A 20,739-nucleotide genomic window follows, 5' to 3' on the forward strand; every position below is an offset into this window, starting at 1 on the left:
AATTTCCTTGTGCTAGATACAGAGTGGCCCAAAAACCTCGTATTTTTGGCTCATTTTCCAGTTTTCAGCTATTTCTGCCAAATCTCGTAATCGGACAGAAAAATGTGCTCTCGCATTTTTTTTAAATCATAAAATTCTAAATAGAATGAGAGCATTTGGAACTCTCTATCTCCAATGAGTACTGAGTTATGATTTTTCAAAAATGAGTGAAATTTGAAGGAAAAATTTCATTGTGCAAAATATCAATGTGAGGACAATGTAGTTGGTGATGATGGTTGAAGCTGAAAATTAGGTGTTTTTCTCAATACAAGGAGCATTGTTGTCAGGTGTACCTGGAAATCCATATGAGATAGAGCACTCTACCTAATCTCAGATTGTAGAGCACAAAAATACGCCCCGAGGGATTTTGAATTATACATCTTAATGGTAACAATCGGAAGATATTTTGATCAGAAACTAAAATTCATCAAAATTTATTTTTTCTTCAAATTAAGCTTAAACTCATTTTTGAAAAATCATAACTCAGTATTCATTGGAGATAGAGAGCTCCGAATGATCTCATTTTATTCAGAATTCCATAATCTAGAAAAAGGGTGAGAGCAAATTTTTCTGTCCGATTACGAGATTTGGCAGAAATAGGCTAAAACTAGAAAATGAGCCAAAAAATCGAGGTTTTTGGGCCATTCTGTATCTAGCACAAGGAAATTTTGCATGAAGAAATTGGTTCTGGACTTCTCTTATGTACCCAAATAATATATTAAAAAATCAGAACTACAATATAAATTGCATGCACCAATGTATAATATAGTGACTGGACTAAAGGTAGAAACACAGAAAAGAGAAACTTCTCTTCTTTTAGGGCCAGACCATATTAAGCGGTTTTTTCAGACGCAGGGGCGCCATTTAGGGGGGGGGGCTAGGCCCCCTCCCAAGGATCAGATAAATAATAGGCAGTAGTCAAAATTCTTTATTACATATTCAAGACCAGTAATTGTTGTCGAAAAAATATAACAATTGTTTGGTAACTACAAAGAGCATAATTCATATTATTGATATTTATTTTTGTTTTAAAAATAGATTCAGTCTATTTTTTATTCAGTCTCTTGTTTCAAGAAATTCACATACTTCATATAGGCCTTCCTTAGAGAAACTTACACTGTCTTTTTTTCAATGACACACAATCCAGCCTGTATACTATAGTCACTGGTTTCTCTTCGAAGATTGCAGTCCTGTGCCCATACATACGTAGTTGTCTGCCTGACGAGTGACGTATTTATTTATGTACATCTGTGGCTCTCTGGAGATTTAGGCGGCTTAAATGCGTGATTATTTCCATGATGTAAATGTTGGTCACCAGATGCCCAGATGACAGCAGTAATAGCCTATAATTTAATTCTTTCTACAGTATCAACAATGTAGCAAAATTGCCTTGAAAGTATGGCTACGGAGTAGTAAAGAATATATTTTTCTCTGTGGTATAGTTGAAGCTTAAAGAATTGGTACAATTGATCAGGGCACAATAAGTTAGCTAATACATAGATTTATTGCAACGTGAGAATTAGCAAGTTGCAAGATGTCACAGTGAAAGCAAAAGAAAGGACACAATCAGACAATCAAAAATGTAGTATATAAAGAGTTGGTGAGAATTATGGGAACAGCTTAATGTTTCTTTAGCTTTCTAAATGGATATTATTTTCCAATAATTAGAATATGATCCCCAATGAAATCGTTGAAATTGTTACTGTAAAAGAAAAAAATTATCTGTTTGCATGATTTTAACAACTCTGTTTCAGTGTATTCTTACTTTTGGGCTTCTCTGTATATTTTTAATAAAAAAATATTTCATGATTTAATATATAACTACTAATAATGTAGGCGATGTTTGTATTGATACTTAAACCACATAACTGTATATAACTAGGGAAAATGAAGCATATAATAACAGCTTGAAATGTAATATTAATGGGGCAATCAGCCAAACGGAGAGCTTCCTGCCCTGTCGACTGTAAAAACGCTATCAGGAAATATATGAAATCGCTTAGAATGGTCTCCTGGCTCTTATTACATAATTTTTTGCTGTTCTTTAGTAGTAAGAATAAAGTATAAGAGTACCTAGTAAATTATTCAATAAGTACCTAGTAAGTAGGTAGTGGAGAAAGTAGCTGAGATCGAGTTTCAAAAATAATGCATTTACCACAAAATCTCTCAGTTTCCCTCTATAGCTTCTACCGTACCCTACCGCAATACGTTCGCAGCTCCACTCTGTTTTAACACATTTGAAGAAGAAGAATTTATTTATTTGTGGACAGAATCACTAATCATATAGGCTACATGTATTGACCCTTAAAGCTCGTATAATAAATTGAAAAATCGTGAGTGTACACATCACAGTTTGTCGTTAAAATAGATCAATATATATAAATCACAATTATTTTCCAGTTAGGCCTATGGCCTATACTTGCACCATCTAATAGTAACATATTTTTGCATTCATGTTACAACATTTTTTCCGCCACTTCACTTATTAGGCTACAAACTGATCTTAAACATAATATTGACATCAAATTTAATTGTAACGAATAATATAACATGTATTTTACCCGGTATTTCGGCTAAAGAATTCCCTCAGAGGGTGAGAAACCTTTCTAACTGAAAGAAGAAATACCTTTCAGACCCATTGATGAGTCAGCCAAATTTCATAGCTTCTGTTCTTATCAAAGGCAATTGGCGCTGGCTATAATAGTAGTGATGAGTATAATGAAAATCATGTTGCTAACAAAAACAGTAATCAGATCAATCGATGAGGAAAATTTTGTGACTGTACAAGAGTTTACGTTATTTGGGTAAACATTTGCAAGATTAAGAGTTTTGAATGCTCAACTATGAAAATTACCGTATAAGAGAGCAATTATGCCAGAGTACCTTTCAAGCTGATTTTTTGGCCCTGATAAGGGAGGCATTCAAAGTTGCTCATCAATTGAGACCATTCATTTACATTTGATCCATGACTGATTCTTATTGATTGATGGATTTCTGGGTATTAGTGTATTCATGGACTCATTGATTTCTTGAAAGCAGCTGGCTATCATTATATTGCATTTATGAAAGAATATTACAAGAAAGACATTTTTGACGAGATAAAAGTGAGACGTTTGAGCTGGTTGTGACACGTTGAGAGGATCACGTTGAGTGACTCAAGAGTTGTGAAAAAGGTCTTCAGAAACAACCCAGGAGGGAGAAGGCTGAGAGGACGTCCGCAAAAGTGTTGGTTGGAGGATGTAAAGGAAGATATTGGGAAGCTGGGTGTCAGGGGATGGAGACGTAAAGCCACAGAATGGAAACTGTCAATCAAACGCCTATCCAACCAATGCTTTTTACATGGTACAAATACTAGACACGTCACGTGACCTTAGAAAGTTCCAATCCTGGTCTATTGATTGGCTCGCGGCAGTAAACGAGATCAATTGATCCGGTTCAGTAAAGTGATCCGAACCTCACATCAATACTATTACAATGCGGAGCTTCCTAACTAGATAGCGGATTTTTGTCCCAGGGTACTAGCCGAGTTTCCATACTGTATGTATACTGTGATAAAGCTGCCGATAGAGACGAATGAAGAGGCTTTTTGAAGGAGGTCAATGAGCTCTGAATGAGCTGTAGCGCCAAGGAGTAACGTGTAAGAAATAGTTGGCAAACCTAAACAGTTACACGAATGAGTTATTGCTGGACATGAAGGAAGCAGATTCACTTGCAATGGAGATCATTACTGTTCCATTTCTACGTAAAATCTATGATGAATTTCAAATGCAGTTTGAAATGGTTTTTCTTCGTGGAACAAGTCCATGGCATTTCGGGCTCTCCCACAATCAGAAAGACACCACTACAAAACTCAAGAAACTTCTGAAAAAAAGATTGACCAACTTACAGAAACTGGATGAAAGCCCCATCCAAGGTGACTATGTTTTCTGTAAACAAGGCGATGAGCTTCTAAAATGTTTTGTCCAGCAAAAACGTTCTGAAAGGTATCAAATTCCAGATATCGACTAAGGAACTACCATACTGGCCAGAATGGAAAGGCTTTATAAAATGAATGAGGAACCAAGCTTGATTCCTCAACCGGTCAGAAAGCCGAGTTGACTAAGGCGTTACACCTTTCAGTCTGCTAGTACTACCTGGTCGCAGGTTCGAATCCCGCCGAATCCTATCGAATAGGTATGGACGTTTGATCATCTCATAATTCACCCTCGCACTTCCCATTACCTACGCACAAGCAAAATCTCAAGTGGGCATCATCCGCAATATAAAAAAGCTCTCCATTGCATGCTCATCGAGGACTCTTGAGGATTCTTCACTGTGGACCAAAGAGTTGGGGCAACTGCTTTTCTGTACAATGAAACAGTGCAAATTAACTGTGAAGATAGTCTGATACAACCGGGACTATCCTCCTCCCAAGTGGAATTGAAAGCCAAGTATAATGATTAATACACTGAAAATACAGTAGATGTTGGTAAGTGGGTAACAAATTGATTTATTCCAGGATTGAAAAGTGGTAGAAGCTTGAGTCGATTTGTGTTGAATATGTTTTCCAATCAAAATGAAGAAGATGATAGCAGTAAACCATTATCACAAAAACGCCAGACTTCGCCTACTATAGAACCACCACATGATAACAACAGAGAAGTGGGATCTAGAACAGACTAGAAAATTTGCCCAGAAATAATAGCCGTTCCAACTCCTCCAGCATCGATGATCAACGCTCAAAACTCCAATCATGGACAGAATAGTGCTTCAGATGTGATCAAAGTTCCAACCTCGACCACTAATTCCAATGAATATCCAAGAAGAAACTACCCTATCACTCAAACTAATAGTTTTTTACTACTACTACTTTCTTCAGCTCCTTCAGCAGGTGCATACTGAAAAACTTCTAAAACGTCATCGAAACCTACTCTATCAACATGTGCTACTTCAGCAGTTGGCAACGGATGAAGTAGAAATGGAGCTGCATCATTTAAAACTAAGTCATTTGAAACAAACTAGTGTAATGTCTGTTCATCACCCTGCTGTGCCATTACTTCAAAATATAAATCTAATGACGGGCTACCCTTCAATTCCCGGACCTCCAAATGGGTTGCCAGTCGTGGGATATCCTTTTAATATGAACTGTCACCGCCAATGCTACTATCCAACAACAAATAAATCACTCGGAAGTGCAATTTCGCGTTCGACTTAAGACAGCTGTTAAACAAAATCAAGTTTTTCTCAATTACAAATTGAAAACGCCTTTAGTGCTTGCCAACATCAATTATCTCCCAATGGGAGCACAAATGGCTATTTGGAACAGTAATGAAAATGGACTATGACGATGAAACTTTGGAGGTAGACCTAAATGAAGGAAACGGTGTGAGTTTCCAACAAATACTTCGCCGCAGCAAAAATTAGAGAATAATCTTAATTGAAGTTGACTGGTGAAGATTAGTTGAATAAATTTAACATACAGTTGACGAATACAAATATACATAATTCATTCAGTAGATGACTAATTCAACATAGAGAAAATAAAACACAATAGCCTGAGATGATATTGTCTGCTTCAGGTACACACATATTATGTTAATTCAAAGATTTTTGAGGAAATTGAATGAATAATATTATTCTATAATTATGTTCGTTCACAGAGCTTGAAAAATATAAAAGATAAAAATTAAAATGCAATAGACAATAAATCCATTTCACACCACACATATTAATTTAATTCGAAGATTTTTGGAAAAATTGTGGAATTATGAAAGAATAAGAATAATAGGTTTCCTAAATTGTGTAGTCAATTCCGTAATAGTGAATTATGATGTTGAGAAGTCAAGTTGAATTGATAGTCAAGAAATTGTGTTGGGTATAAATTGTGTTGACGCAAATGATTGAGATCTTTTGTCTCTTGTGTTGGTTCGTGTGTACGTTTCAGCCTTGTCAATTGTAAATACACCTTCACTTGCAGGCGCAGAAGTTCGATGTTGGGCTCATTCTCCAAATCACTTGGTTCCAATTTGAATAAACAAATAAACTTCTATCTGCAGCAAACTTCTACTTTGGAATTGTTCTCATTGACTAGTTGCACATTAGAACTGATGAGGTGAGGACAATATATGATCAAATTGCACGAATTTCTTCCTCGTACAAGCACTAAAGGCGTTTTCAATTTGTAATTGAGAAAAACTTGATTTGGTTCAACAGCTGTCTTCAGTCGAACGCGAATTTGCACTTCCGAGTGATTTATTTGCTGTTGGATAGTAGGATTGGCGGTGACAGTTCATATTAAAAGGATATCCCACGACTGGCAACCCATTTGGAGGTCCGGGAATTGAAGGGTAGCCCGTCATTAGATTTATATTTTGAAGTAATGGCACAGCAGGGTGATGAACAGACATTACACTAGTTTGTTTCAAATGACTTAGTTTTAAATGATGCAGCTCCATTTCTACTGCATCCGTTGCCAACTGCTGAAGTAGCACATGTTGATAGAGTAGGTTTCGATGACGTTTTAGAAGTTTTTCAGTATGCACCTGCTGAAGGAGCTGAAGAAAGTAGTAGTAGTAAAAAACTATTAGTTTGAGTGATAGGGTAGTTTCTTCTTGGATATTCATTGGAATTAGTGGTCGAGGTTGGAACTTTGATCACATCTGAAGCACTATTCTGTCCATGATTGGAGTTTTGAGCGTTGATCATCGATGCTGGAGGAGTTGGAACGGCTATTATTTCTGGGCAAATCTTCTAGTCTGTTCTAGATCCCACTTCTCTGTTGTTATCATGTGGTGGTTCTATAGTAGGCGAAGTCTGGCGTTTTTGTGATAATGGTTTACTGCTATCATCTTCTTCATTTTGATTGGAAAACATATTCAACACAAATCGACTCAAGCTTCTACCACTTTTCAATCCTGGAATAATTCAATTTGTTTCCCACTTACCAACATCTACTGTATTTTCAGTGTATTAATCATTATACTTGGCTTTCAATTCCACTTGGGAGGAGGATAGTCCTGGTTGTATCAGACTATCTTCACAGTTAATTTGCACTGTTTCATTGTACAGAAATGCAGTTGCCCCAACTCTTTGGTCCACAGTGAAGAATCCTCAGAGTCCTCGATGAGCGTGCAATGGAGAGCTTTTTTATATTGCGGATGATGCCCACATGAGATTTTGCTTGTGCGTAGGTAATGGGAAGTGCGAGGGTGAATTATGAGATGATCAAACGTCCATACCTATTCGATAGGATTCGGCGGGATTCGAACCTGCGACCAGGTAGTACTAGCAGACTGAAGGGTGTAACGCCTTAGTCAACTCGGCTTTCTGACCGGTTGAGGAATCAAGCTTGGTTCCTCATTCATTTTATAAAGCCTTTCCATTCTGGCCAGTATGGTAGTTCCTTAGTCGATATCTGGAATTTGATACCTTTCAGAACGTTTTTGCTGGACAAAACATTTTAGAAGCTTATCGTGTTGTTTACAGAAGACATAGTCACCTTGGATGGGGCTTTCATCCAGTTTCTGTAAGTTGGTCAATCTTTTTTTCAGAAGTTTCTTGAGTTTTGTAGTGGTGTCTTTCTGATTGTGGGAGAGCCCGAAATGCCATGGACTTGTTCCACGAAGAAAAACCATTTCAAACTGCATTTGAAATTCATCATAGATTTTACGTAGAAATGGAACAGTAATGATCTCCATTGCAAGTAAATCTGCTTCCTTCATGTCCAGCAATAACTCATTCGTGTAACTGTTTAGGTTTGCCAACTATTTCTTACACGTTACTCCTTGGCGCTACAGCTCATTCAGAGCTCATTGATCTCCTTCAAAAAGCCTCTACTGGGTAGTCTCTTCTTGATATCCATTGAAATTAGCAGCCGAAGTTGGAACATTGATCACATCTGAAGCACAATTCTGTCTATATCCGGTCCTGTCCTGATAGTTGGATTGGCGGTGATGAAAATTGACAGTTCATATTTGAAGGATCTCTCACGACTGGCATCGCATTTGAAGGTCCGGGAATTAAAGGGTAGCCCGTCAATCAGCCTTGTCATTTGTAAATACAACTTTACCCATCAATTTATGTTCTTGTCAACATGCTTGAGGAAACCTATTTTTTCATCAATCTTATGTAATTATCTAAATATGTGTGTGAAATTGATTTAAATGTGCTAATATTCTTGAAAAATTATGAAAAATGTTCTTTGGAATTTATTGTCTATTGCAATCAAAATTTTAAAATATGAAATTGTACAAAAGATTCATTAGCATTGTAAGCCGAAATACCGGTCGTCTCATACTTAATCAGACGTACTTGGCTCATTATAATAACACAATTTACAGGGAAAAACTATTTTCACATTATATTCAATTATTATTTCCAACAAAAACTAAATCAAGTGAAATAAAACTAAGATGACTAGAAAATTTCCCTAAATAATACAATATTGGATTTTCATATTGGAAATATCTATTAGAATACATTATTTCCATTAAAAAGAAAAGATTCATAACTATGTGACACTTCCTAGTCTAAAAAGAGAATCCTAGCCTTTTTTTAACGAGAATCTCAAAGATTTCAATTTTAAAAGGAACTTACTGATTAAGTGCACTTCATTCTAGTTGCTAATTCTAAGGCACTATTAAGACCATTACAATAAACTTTCAGACTCTTCAGAAGTTGATAACAAGGAATATTTATTCAGTAGGACTGTATTATTTTATTCATAATATTTTTGAAATATTCTCTAAACTGTGACTGACATGTGTCAGTAATGTCCAATGCTGCTCTGTGGTATTCTAAATCTTCAGCATTATGCAATACGTACCAGTTGCCTACTATAAGTGTATTGCTATGATAACAAGTGATAGTTTAGGCAACCGATTGAAATCACACAATAGTATTTTACAATTATCAACACTAAACAGTCTAAGGGAAAACTATAACTAATTTTTTTTCTCCGAATTGAATGAATATGGGGAGAGCAAGGCAAAATACATAAAAAAGATAAATTGTTTGTGATGCAAACGTATTAGATCTTGGATCTCCAAGTTAATAACTACTTATAACAATACTTAATAGTAATAATTTAAAATGTGTATTACACAATCAAAACTATATAGATTAGGAATGAATGATTATTGTACTATTATTACAAAGTATGTGCTTATTGTCGCAATATTTTCAATTCGATTATCGTATTGCTTTCAACATAATTACTTACCTAGCATTTTTCAGGTCTCTACACAACAATCTTGCTTGGTCAAACTATAAAAGTACGAAATATTAAAAACAAATACAAATTAAGTCTAGTCATATCTATTAAAATGCAATAATATTGTGGTCAAGTTCAATTAGAAACTTTGGACAAGATCTTTGATTCCAAACCTAAACTGATATTATCAGGAGGGCTGAGGGCTTGACTGAGTCGAGCTTGAAGTTTGTTGAACGTTTCCAAGTAATCGGCAAGACGAGTTGGTTTCAACAACCCCTCACTTTTTCCATCTAGATTTCTGAAAAGTCATAATAACACAATAATTGAAACCATAGTTATTTCTATCATCAACATAATCATCATCATCATTAAAATAATATATTCTTGCTAATACTAAAAGCTACAATAATTTTCTATTTTCATACCATGAGTGGAATTTATAATTAAACCACTTGGGCCAGGGTTATTTTGCATCATCTATGCCTTGAAATGATTACTATCCTTTGATAATCTGAGAAATTGGACCTGTTTTATAGCGAGCAGGTGTTACCCGTGCTCCGCAAGGGTCTGTTAAAAGCACAAATAAATTGAATTTAGTTTGGGTCTGTTAAAAGCACAGATAAATTGAATTTAGTTTTATAGTTCCATGCTGATTCAAAAGTATCAAATGTAATAACTTAAATAGAAAAACTATTTGATTGGTCTTTTATCTTACGTAAACAAACTTTGTATCACACTTTTAATAAATTTGTTTATTGGAATTATAATTAATTTACTAATAGAAACAGAGATAGGGATTAACCATCCTCGTTAAATTGAGAATCTTTAAGAAAAGTTTCAAGTACATCAGTTCAGTAGTTGAGACGTGATGATGCGTCAGATATGTATTTTGTATCCCGTACATGTATAAGCCAATTCCTTCCTTTATATCAAGTATAGATATAGATTACAATACAGAGATTTAATCCATAATAAGGTCAATGATTCAGTAATTCACATTTTTTCTTGTCACACTAAAATAGTACTACCCATTTAGGTAAAGTAAGTACAGTAGATTAAAACGACTTGTCACATCCACTTTCTTTCTAAAATACCAAGTTAATCATGTCTACTAGAAGTAGACAATCCTAGTTAAATTTTAACAAAATTGAAAGATTAACTATGGTGTATCAACCGAAACTAAATACTAAGTTTTGATAACACCAATTTGTAGTCATTTCAAGCATTTTCATTCAATATGGAATTGAAATAAGACTTTTCTTGAATACATTTGTCCCATGCAATAAGTACAACTAGAATTCTAGTAAGAACGTCCCAGGAATTTTAACCTACTAGCAGGAATGAAGGAAGCAACAACAGGGTGTCCACTGAATTAGGCTCACAAAATTCCCGTATATTTCACGTTTTTCCCGGTTTTCCTCACTGATTAAAACACATGATTATATGTGAAAATATAGGTTGTTGTTTTGTGGGGTTACTTAGAATTGGGGTCAATTTGGAAAAATATAATATTCTTAAATAAAAAATTCCAAAAGTGCACAATTATGTTTTTCATCAAAATGTAGCACCATTATATGATTATAACTATTTCGAATAATATAAAAAAGGCAATTTAGAAGAAAAAACGAAACTCCCTAACCTACCCTTTAAAACATAATAGTCCAGTTACTACCGGAATATACATTGGTGTTTGCAATATACTGTATATTGTAGTTCTGATTTTACAATATATTGTTTGGATACATTAGAGAATTCTAGAACCAATTTTTCATGCAAAATTCCCAATATTTTCCAATTGCCACAATTCAAATTTATAATTCAAAATCCCTCTGGGCGTAATTTTGTGCTCTTCAACCTGAAACCAGAGAGCGCACAAAATTACGCCCAAAGGGATTTTGAATTATAAATTTAAATTGTGGCAAACAGAAGATATTGTTGATTTCAGTTCGGCTCAGGCCGTGGGGATAGAAGGAGTGTTTTCGTAGCTGCTCTGCTCAGATAAGATAGACTTGACTGTTTGTGATGCAAACGTATTAGATCTTGGATCTCCAAGTTAATAACTACTTATAACAATACTTAATAGTAATAATTTAAAATGTGTATTACACAATCAAAACTATATAGATTAGGAATGAATGATTATTGTACTATTATTACAAAGTATGTGCTTATTGTCGCAATATTTCAATTCGATTATCGTATTGCTTTCAACATAATTACTTACCTAGCATTTTTCAGGTCTCTACACAACAATCTTGCTTGGTCAAACTATAAAAGTACGAAATATTAAAAACAAATACAAATTAAGTCTAGTCATATCTATTAAAATGCAATAATATTGTGGTCAAAGTTCAATTAGAAACTTTGGACAAGATCTTTGATTCCAAACCTAAACTGATATTATCAGGAGGGCTGAGGGCTTGACTGAGTCGAGCTTGAAGTTTGTTGAACGTTTCCAAGTAATCGGCCAGACGAGTTGGTTTCAACAACCCCTCACTTTTTCCATCTAGATTTCTGAAAAAGTCATAACACAATAATTGAAACCATCGTTATTTCTATCGTCAACATAATCATCATCATCATTAAAATATATTCTTGCTAATACTAAAAGCTACAATAATTTTCTATTTTCATACCATGAGTGGAATTTATAATTAAACCACTTGGGCCAGGGTTATTTTGCATCATCTATGCCTTGAAATGATTACTATCCTTTGATAATCTGAGAAATTGGACCTGTTTAATAGCGAGCAGGTGTTACCCGTGCTCCGCAAGGGTCTGTTAAAAGCACAAATAAATTGAATTTAGTTTGGGTCTGTTAAAAGCACAGATGAATTGAATTTAGTTTTATAGTTCCATGCTGATTCAAAAGTATCAAATGTAATAACTTAAATAGAAAAACTATTTGATTGGTCTTTTATCTTACGTAAACAAACTTTGTATCACACTTTTAATAAATTTGTTTATTGGAATTATAATTAATTTACTAATAGAAACAGAGATAGGGATTAACCATCCTCGTTAAATTGAGAATCTTTAAGAAAAGTTTCAAGTACATCAGTTCAGTAGTTGAGACGTGATGATGCGTCAGATATGTATTTTGTATCCCGTACATGTATAAGCCAATTCCTTCCTTTATATCAAGTATAGATATAGATTACAATACAGAGATTTAATCCATAATAAGGTCAATGATTCAGTAATTCACATTTTTTCTCGTCACACTAAAATAGTACTACCCATTTAGGTAAAGTAAGTACAGTAGATTAAAACGACTTGTCACATCCACTTTCTTTCTAAAATACCAAGTTAATCATGTCTACTATAAGTAGACAATCCTAGTTAAATTTTAACAAAATTGAAAGATTAACTATGGTGTATCAACCGAAACTAAATACTAAGTTTTTGATAACACCAATTTGTAGTCATTTCAAGCATTTTCATTCAATATGGAATTGAAATAACACTTTTCTTGAATACATTTGTCCCATGCAATAAGTACAATATAATTCTAGTAAGAACGTCCCAGGAATTTTAACCTACTAGCAGGAATGAAGGAAGCAACAGGGTGTCCACTGAATTAGGCTCACAAAATTCCCGTATATTTCACGTTTTTCCCGGTTTTCCTCAGTGATTAAAACACATGATTAATATGTGAAAATATAGGTTGTTGTTTTATGGGGTTACTTAGAATTGGGGTCAATTTAGAAAAATATAATATTCTTAAATGAAAAATTCCAAAAGTGCACAATTATGTTTTTCATTAAAATGTAGCACCATTATATGATTATAACTATTTCGAATAATATAAAAAAGGCAATTTAGAAGAAAAACCAAACTCCCTAACCTACCCTTTAAAACATTATAGTCCAGTTACTACCGGAGTATACATTGGTGTTTGCAATATACTGTATATTGTAGTTCTGATTTTACAATATATTGTTTGGATACATTAGAGAATTCTAGAACCAATTTTTCATGCAAAATTCCCAATATTTTCCAATTGCCACAATTCAAATTTATAATTCAAAATCCCTCTGGGCGTAATTTTGTGCTCTTCAACCTGAAACCAGAGAGCGCACAAAATTACGCCCAAAGGGATTTTGAATTATAAATTTAAATTGTGGCAAACAGAAGATATTGTTGATTTCAGTTCGGCTCAGGCCGTGGGGATAGAAGGAGTGTTTTCGTAGCTGCTCTGCTCAGATAAGATAGACTTGACTGTTTCTGATTCTACCTGTAGAGATTAATGTTATTCATTGTTTTTCGTAGCATTTCATAACCTAGAACGACGTATATTTTTAAAATTATTAACAATATTCCAATAACTATAAATTTCAAATCTAATAAATTAATTTAACTCTAATATTATTTTCATATATTTTTAGCATATATCATTAGTAGTTTTTCCTTAGCCTTTACATAAGTAGCTTAAACTCTTCGATTACGTTTGACTCTGAACTTTTCCAATAATTATTCCTAGAATAAATAAATCGATCAATCATCTTAATCCCAGATAATTTTATCACTTAATCGTATTACACATTTTTCTCCTGTAAATGTCTTTCTAAACCTGTCCTACCATAAACTGTAAAATTTCATCAGTAAACTGAAAACGTTGTTAAATTCTCTAGTCTCTTAAACCATTCCTTTTTCTGTTTCATGAAAAATTTTCACATCCCTTTTCACTTCCTGATTTCGTTGAGGAGAGCTTATACATGATCATAGATAATTATAATATTATTGACACACGGTTTGAAACAGATCTGAGGAATCAGCAGGCTGCTCTGTAAGGTATAGCGATGTATAGCGATTTGAAGACTATTTCATCGAATTTTCACTTGTGTTTACTGGAAGTTAAAGACTTGTTTTCTCTTGAAAATATCCACTAGAGCTAATTACTCCCTTTTTGACTCTTCTTTGCATTAATGCTAATATATTTTAGCGGTTCCCTATTTATTCAGCATAGCTCTCATCTGATTTCCTTTTCCTTTCTAAATCATTTTCTTCTCCTTTCTAGTTATCTATGACTAGAGGCAGTTTATTAAATTGATCACTTTGTCTTAAGTAGAATTTTCTCTTTTATAAAAATCTCTCATTCCTAATTTCTTATTACTTGATACATAGTAAATTTAAAATTTATCTTGATTCATTCAAATTTGTTGTCCTCTCCTTCATAAAAACCTTCTTAAAGAATAATCATAATATACCGACAAAAATATTTAATCTCTCATTAAGACTTTTGAAAAAATATAATTATATATAATATATAATAAAATAAATCCGAGTAAATAATTTCTTTCTTATCACTAAGCAGATTACATTTTATAGTTTTTTCACGAATTTTCCCATTCATCTAAATTTATATTTTTCTTGACGTAAGCAATAATTTTTCATCTCTTCTAATTTCGTACTGCTATTGGAATTACGGCTTTTTAATTTCCATACTAATTTTATTCCGATCTGGTTAGAGGTTTTTTGCACTTGATATGAAGCTACAGGTGACGACAACTAGTACGGGAAACTTGGCGGTGATTTATAATGGATATAAATTCAGGAAATCTAGAACTACACCCCAGGGTCATATAGTTAGGCGTTGTCTGAATAAGAAGTGCATTTGTACAGTAAAAACAGACCACGCATACTTTCTAGAGTCAAATCTGACAATTATCCATAATCATCCAACGAATGCTACTGCCAATGGATCTAAGTTGTCTTTGAATGACTCAGTAGGTAGCCTGGTTACTGATAATGTCGTAGCTTTAGAAAAGTCATTCAATGACACTGCTGAAATTTTCTCGGCCATTCCCAATATGTTTAATGAATCTAAATTACAAAGCACCCCGAACTTATCTGCGCCTCCTTTGAATTCTGATTTAAGCTATTCATGTGACGATCATGATGAAACTATTGTATTGTTGAGAAAAGAAAACAGTAACAGATTGAAATTAAGATTCATTAAAATTTATTATTTTGTTGAAATTTTACTCGTTTTTGTAGCTCAGAACACATTAGATATAGAGAGCTCCAAGTGATTTCATTTTATTCAGAATTTTATAATCTGAAAAAAAGTCGAGAGCAAATTTAAATGTCCGACGACTGGATTTGGCGGAAATAATCTGAAAACTAGGAAATGAACCGAAAATACGAGGTGTTTGGGCCATTCTGTATCTAGCAAAAGGTTCTGGACTTCTCTTATGTATCCAAACAATATATTGAAAAATCAGAGCTACAATACTAGTAGTTCTGTGAACAGTAGACCTCACGCAGTATTCTCATCCACAAGTACCTGGTTGAAACTATAGACCTTATGGAAATACAGCAATATGGAAATACTGGCTTCTCCATTTATCTGTGTAATCAATTGTCAGCTGATTTATGATGAATAATTCTATAGTCTGAATGCTGCATGACTAAGCACATAGTAAGTCCGTATTGAGATGTAAATGAAAATATTGATTTTCAGATAAATTTCATGATTCACCAAATAAAGTCAGGTGTGACATGAGATACATTGACTTTTTGGGGGTAAAAAGTTCGCCGGGTAAGCTAGTAATTCAATAAAAATATAGAGATTTACAATTTATTGATGCAAATATAAACACATCAAAGAATGCGTTTTTGCATTGTGGGTACATAATTGAAAAAAACATTAAGCAATATATGCAGTTTATGCAATATATGTTGCTTCTTTGAAATGACCCTGATCAAAACCGGATAAGCAAGGTGGATAATATTAATTTTTTGTGATAGGTTATTATAAGTACTCTAGATACTTCTGTTACCAAATATAATATAATATCCTAGAGCCTGTTTGATTGAATTCTCCAATTGGTTTTAATTCATTTAGAACCTATCGATTCAATGGATGATCAATTATTATTGATTCACAAGAAAATATGATGAGAGAATCCAAATCAAATAATATTTTAATCATGTTTAGAAAAAAAATCAGTGATTGGAACATTATTATTAAGTTTTGAAATTATTTCAGATATCATTGACACTACAAAAACTGATGATTTGAAGCCGAAATTAGTAGAATAAATCAACAGTACAGATGTGTCATTATTAAAATTGAAAAAGTTTCACCACTTGACATTTTATTGTTTGAATTCGCCGAGCGGTTCGCTGCACGGCGCGCTGCGCAGCGAATTGCACGGTTCGCTGCGCTGTTCGAAGTTCGGTTCGGCATGAGTGGACATACCTAATGAATATCAAAAGAAACCTCCTCGTTCCGATAGAACCTATCGATACACGGCACCGATAAAACGCCGTATCGATACACCAACCTGCATCATCCATCACTAATACACCACTCATCCACTGGCTGAATTTCAACTCTGTCCTCAATTAATATACAATTAGCTAGTTGACGGACGTGTCAAAAAATTCCCGTATCTCGACAAAATTCCTGTACATTTCCCGCCCAAATGAAATTCACGTACAATTCACGGATTTCCCGGTTTTCCCGCCGCGTGGACACCCTGAACAACAATTAGGAGCCCAGGACACAATTCTATAAATGTAAAATATAGTAGAAAGAAATAAAGAATTTCAACTTACCTTTGCGGAGATGTTAGGAAGTCGATTTCCCTGATTGGTGAATGCACAGTTAATATCTTGTCATTTGTAGGAGAAGAAAGCTTCAATTTTCGCCCTAAAAAGATATACAATAATTTAGAAAAATATAGTCAGAATGAATTTAGGAAAACTTCTAAAATAGTACTGAATCAAAACTCAAATACCAAAAAGTGATAATATGAATGAATGACCATTGACGTTCACTGAATCCAATCCATTCATTGCCATTGGTGATGTAATTCTTCAAACTGATTGTTACGTTCCCTTGGAAAAAGTAAAATAAACAGGCAATAATGCTGTGATGACATAAAATCTAAGTTGATTCGATTCTGCTGCCATTGTCTTGAATAGAAAACATGAAACGATAATATGGTCCTTCATCTGACGAAAACATGGACGATTGAAGGTATGCGCACACCAATGCTACGAATTTAGACTGCAATTTGGATTTTTTGCATATTTCAACTTTTTTCTCAAAACCTACTCACACTACAGCTTCCAGACTAGTTTTATTCAATTTTTCAGATATTTTTTCCATATGAATCCAGCATAAGTTTTTAAAAAACTAGTCCCCAAACAATTCAGCATCGGTGTATTTTCACCAGAGGAACTGAATTCCAGGCGAAATCTTTCACCCTGTATAACTCGCTAATGAAGCGTTTATGGATATATGTTTATATGAACTTTTTTCTTATTTTTACCTCTACTATCACGTATTAAAATATTTTACCATAATTATGAATCACCCTGTATATATCTATATATATATATTCAAGTTGTCCTAACCAAACAGTTCAGCACTTTTATCATTTCAAATTTACGGTACTACTGTACTATCTATTGTGAAATACTATACTCTACTTCACATATAATCCGATTCTATATTTCTGCTGCTGCCAAAATAGCTGTTTACATACTTGAACTGATTCTATAGCAGTTAACATTGATTATTTTGTAGCTTGATGTGACTCAGGCACTACAAGAAACGGTTTCTCTTGTCTAGGAAAGATAATTGTTTATAAAATAATCAAGTATTATTTTCTTACAGTGCTACATCAATAATTCTCTGGTGACATGAAATCACAATCATACCTCAAAGTAAGATAAAATAATGTAAAATATGTCATGGTCGTGCCATGTTTGTTTACAACGCAGACGAAACTAGTGTAGTTTCAGAACTCTCCACAAAATTCGCAACGCGAAAAAGTGCTGCAAATGCTGCATGCAGCAAAAGTTGCGAATATTTCGCAACGCATCGGTTTGCGCCAGCACATACACCGCAATGGTATTAAATTTCCGCACGGCAAGTTCTCAGAATTGAATTCGCATAGCATCAAAACTTCGCAACATATTCGCGTCGGTGTGCGCCTGCTATGAAACCATATTACTTTCCAATAGGCTACAGCATTTTGTATGAACTCCTTGAATACTCATGTAAGAGTTTTAGGGTTATTATTACACATGAAAATAAAAATTCAAAGAATCCTTAACAAGAAAGTGAGAATTATTATTATACTTACTAATCAGGTGCTCTTTCATAGGGCTCTGAGTCTTATAGTGGATGCCTAGTATGACTTTTCTACAATTCATGATTTTCTTCATTCTCGTTATTGCAATAATTACTAGTGCTGCATGCCTGAGAACAAATTTAATAATTATTATTGAGAAACATTTCATTGCAGATTTGTGTGATACAAAGAAAAAAGGGAAGAATTAATAATTATTGTAATTTTAACTAGTATGAAACTGGTATAGATAGTTTGTAGTAGTCTAGCTGTTACACAAAAAAAGTTAACATTTATAATACCCTATCCTAATACTGTATTTATTAATTTTAGTGTTAAAATACAACATATTCTGTGCATTTTACAAATGGATTCGGCACCTAGCAAATAAACAATGATGAATTCAAAACGGAGAAAAGAAAATCAATTATACGAAGATACAATGAAACAAATTGTTCAAACGTTTTCGTTCTTTTGAGACAGAAATCTAAAACTAAAAAGTAGTTTCGGTTGATTTTATAGAGGGTTTGACTTCACAAGAAACTCTTATTAAAAATTGGTACAGTATTATATACCTCAGGCTTATACATTGGGATACCAGACCGGGACAGGGGATACCAAAAAATATCCGTGTAAAGCCAATCGGGACACCAGTTGTGTTCCAGCTGTAACAGGTTTGGTGTCCCGAGAGCCACCTGCAGGACATCAAAATGTGGAGTCTCGACTGGTGGCCGTTGTGAAATCAACACAATGAGAAATAATGCAATGCGACTCGCATTGACACTTGGTGTCCCATCCTGGTGTCTTAATGTAATAAGAGCCAGATATCATATTGAAACGATCATAGTTCCGTGTCAAGTTAGGAATAAAGTCCATTTTTGGCTAAAAACTGAAAAATTGTTACTTTCCAGAAGAGACAAAACTTGACATTGGAATGTGGGGATTCATCCAAGTCTTTAGCTAGTGCGTAGGTCTAATCATGGAAAGTGCGAGGATGATTTGATGAGATGATCAAACGTCCATTCCTACGGGCGGGCTTCGAACCCACGACCAGGTAAGGCTAGCCGAATGACGGGTGCAACGCTTTAGTCGTCTCGGCTATCCTGGCCGTTGAATTTAAGAAGTGAATAATGTTTTATTAATTCTCTAAATTGAGTGTATTAGAATCATTCCAAATTTTTGACTGTGACTTACTTGAAACTAGGTCTTGATGCGACGGAGACTTGAGGTATCCAACTTCTGTTGACACAGAGTGAAGACGAGATTTTCATGGCAAGCCGCTGTCCTTCATCCTGATAGCCCTGCAGTGATAACATCAGATACCTTTTCTGCCAAACAAGAGCTTTTCTGTGACCCTTGCTTCTGATGTACAAACTAATGAAGTAGCTGAGCTGTAAAAAACACGACGGAAATAGTCAATAGTATCAACACAGGGGGATTAGATTAGATTGGAGTTCTTTATTCATGAATGTTACAACATATACCCAGAAAGCTTTCAAAACCGAAACCACTGTCACAACACAAAAAATAAAAGCCTTCTTATCACGAACGTGGCTATAAAGGCAACATATCAACCACCTAGCACCAAAACTCCACAATTTACTTCATGTAAAACTCAAGAAAATTTAAATACGCACATCTTTAGATCACAACAACTGGAAGACATAAAATATCGAACAATATGTGAGCTCACTTACCCAATGTAAATGTATTACTACTACGCCTGCTCTAGTACATGGGGTTCCCATAGTTGAGTAGGTTAATTTCCGAAAAAATTAATTTAGGTACTTATATTTGTAGTAAATTTTATATATTGTATTTTTGAATATTAAGTACATTTTATTGATTCGATTGCTTGTTTGTATATTATTGGTAATTAAATTTATTATTATTATTATATACGTGATTATACACTAATTTACATTAAATGTCATTATTGCTAATTATTAAAAAAAAATTACTAAGTGTGGGAAGTTATTAATTAGAATGAAGATTGAATGTAATTTGAATAACGATATATAATATTGTGATGTAGCTACATAAATCGGCGGTGTTTCAACAAATAATTGTGAGTTGGAATTTTAATGATTGGAACAGTGTAAATAAGGTATAAATCGTTTTTTTGAACAGATCGATTACAGGAATAATAATAAAAAAATATTCTCTATTCTTACCTCACTTTCCGGGAATTGTTTTCCAGTTGACTGACTAATTAAAAGTTCTAAATGTTCATTTTCTTCCAAAAGCGCTTTCACAGTTGAAGTCAACTGTTTTTTCTCCCTGCCAAGCTTTTCTAATTCGAGATTGACATCCTGAAATAGTCAAGACAAAAAACATTTAAGCCTAGTTAAAATAATTAAAAATAGATCCTGAAGTGAAATTAGGCCTATGGCATATTAAAAAATATAAATTTATACGTAT

At 33.9% G+C, this 20,739-nt stretch overlaps 1 protein-coding gene across 4 annotated transcripts in view; it reads right to left on the reverse strand.

The window, feature by feature from the left end:
• Positions 1–7,558: 7,558 nt before the first annotated feature.
• LOC111049283 (A-kinase anchor protein 9-like) overlaps positions 7,559–20,739 on the reverse strand; it is a 77,685-nt gene continuing 64,504 nt past the window's right edge. For 3 of the 4 annotated variants that reach the window (XM_039431916.1, XM_039431900.1, XM_039431903.1), the window contains 5 exons: positions 20,493–20,630; positions 19,513–19,709; positions 18,334–18,449; positions 16,796–16,889; positions 11,536–11,743 (listed from right to left, as the gene is read on the reverse strand). In XM_039431916.1, the coding sequence (XP_039287850.1) occupies positions 11,581–11,743; positions 16,796–16,889; positions 18,334–18,449; positions 19,513–19,709; positions 20,493–20,630 (708 nt within the window). In that variant the 3' untranslated portion in view covers positions 11,536–11,580. Of the gene's footprint in view, positions 9,528–11,535; positions 11,744–16,795; positions 16,890–18,333; positions 18,450–19,512; positions 19,710–20,492; positions 20,631–20,739 lie in introns of those variants that run through there. The other variant, XM_039431908.1, reaches the window with a different exon arrangement.

The sequence above is a fragment of the Nilaparvata lugens genome, chromosome 1 (genome assembly GCF_014356525.2).
Source record: "Nilaparvata lugens isolate BPH chromosome 1, ASM1435652v1, whole genome shotgun sequence".
NCBI lineage: Eukaryota > Metazoa > Arthropoda > Insecta > Hemiptera > Delphacidae > Nilaparvata > Nilaparvata lugens.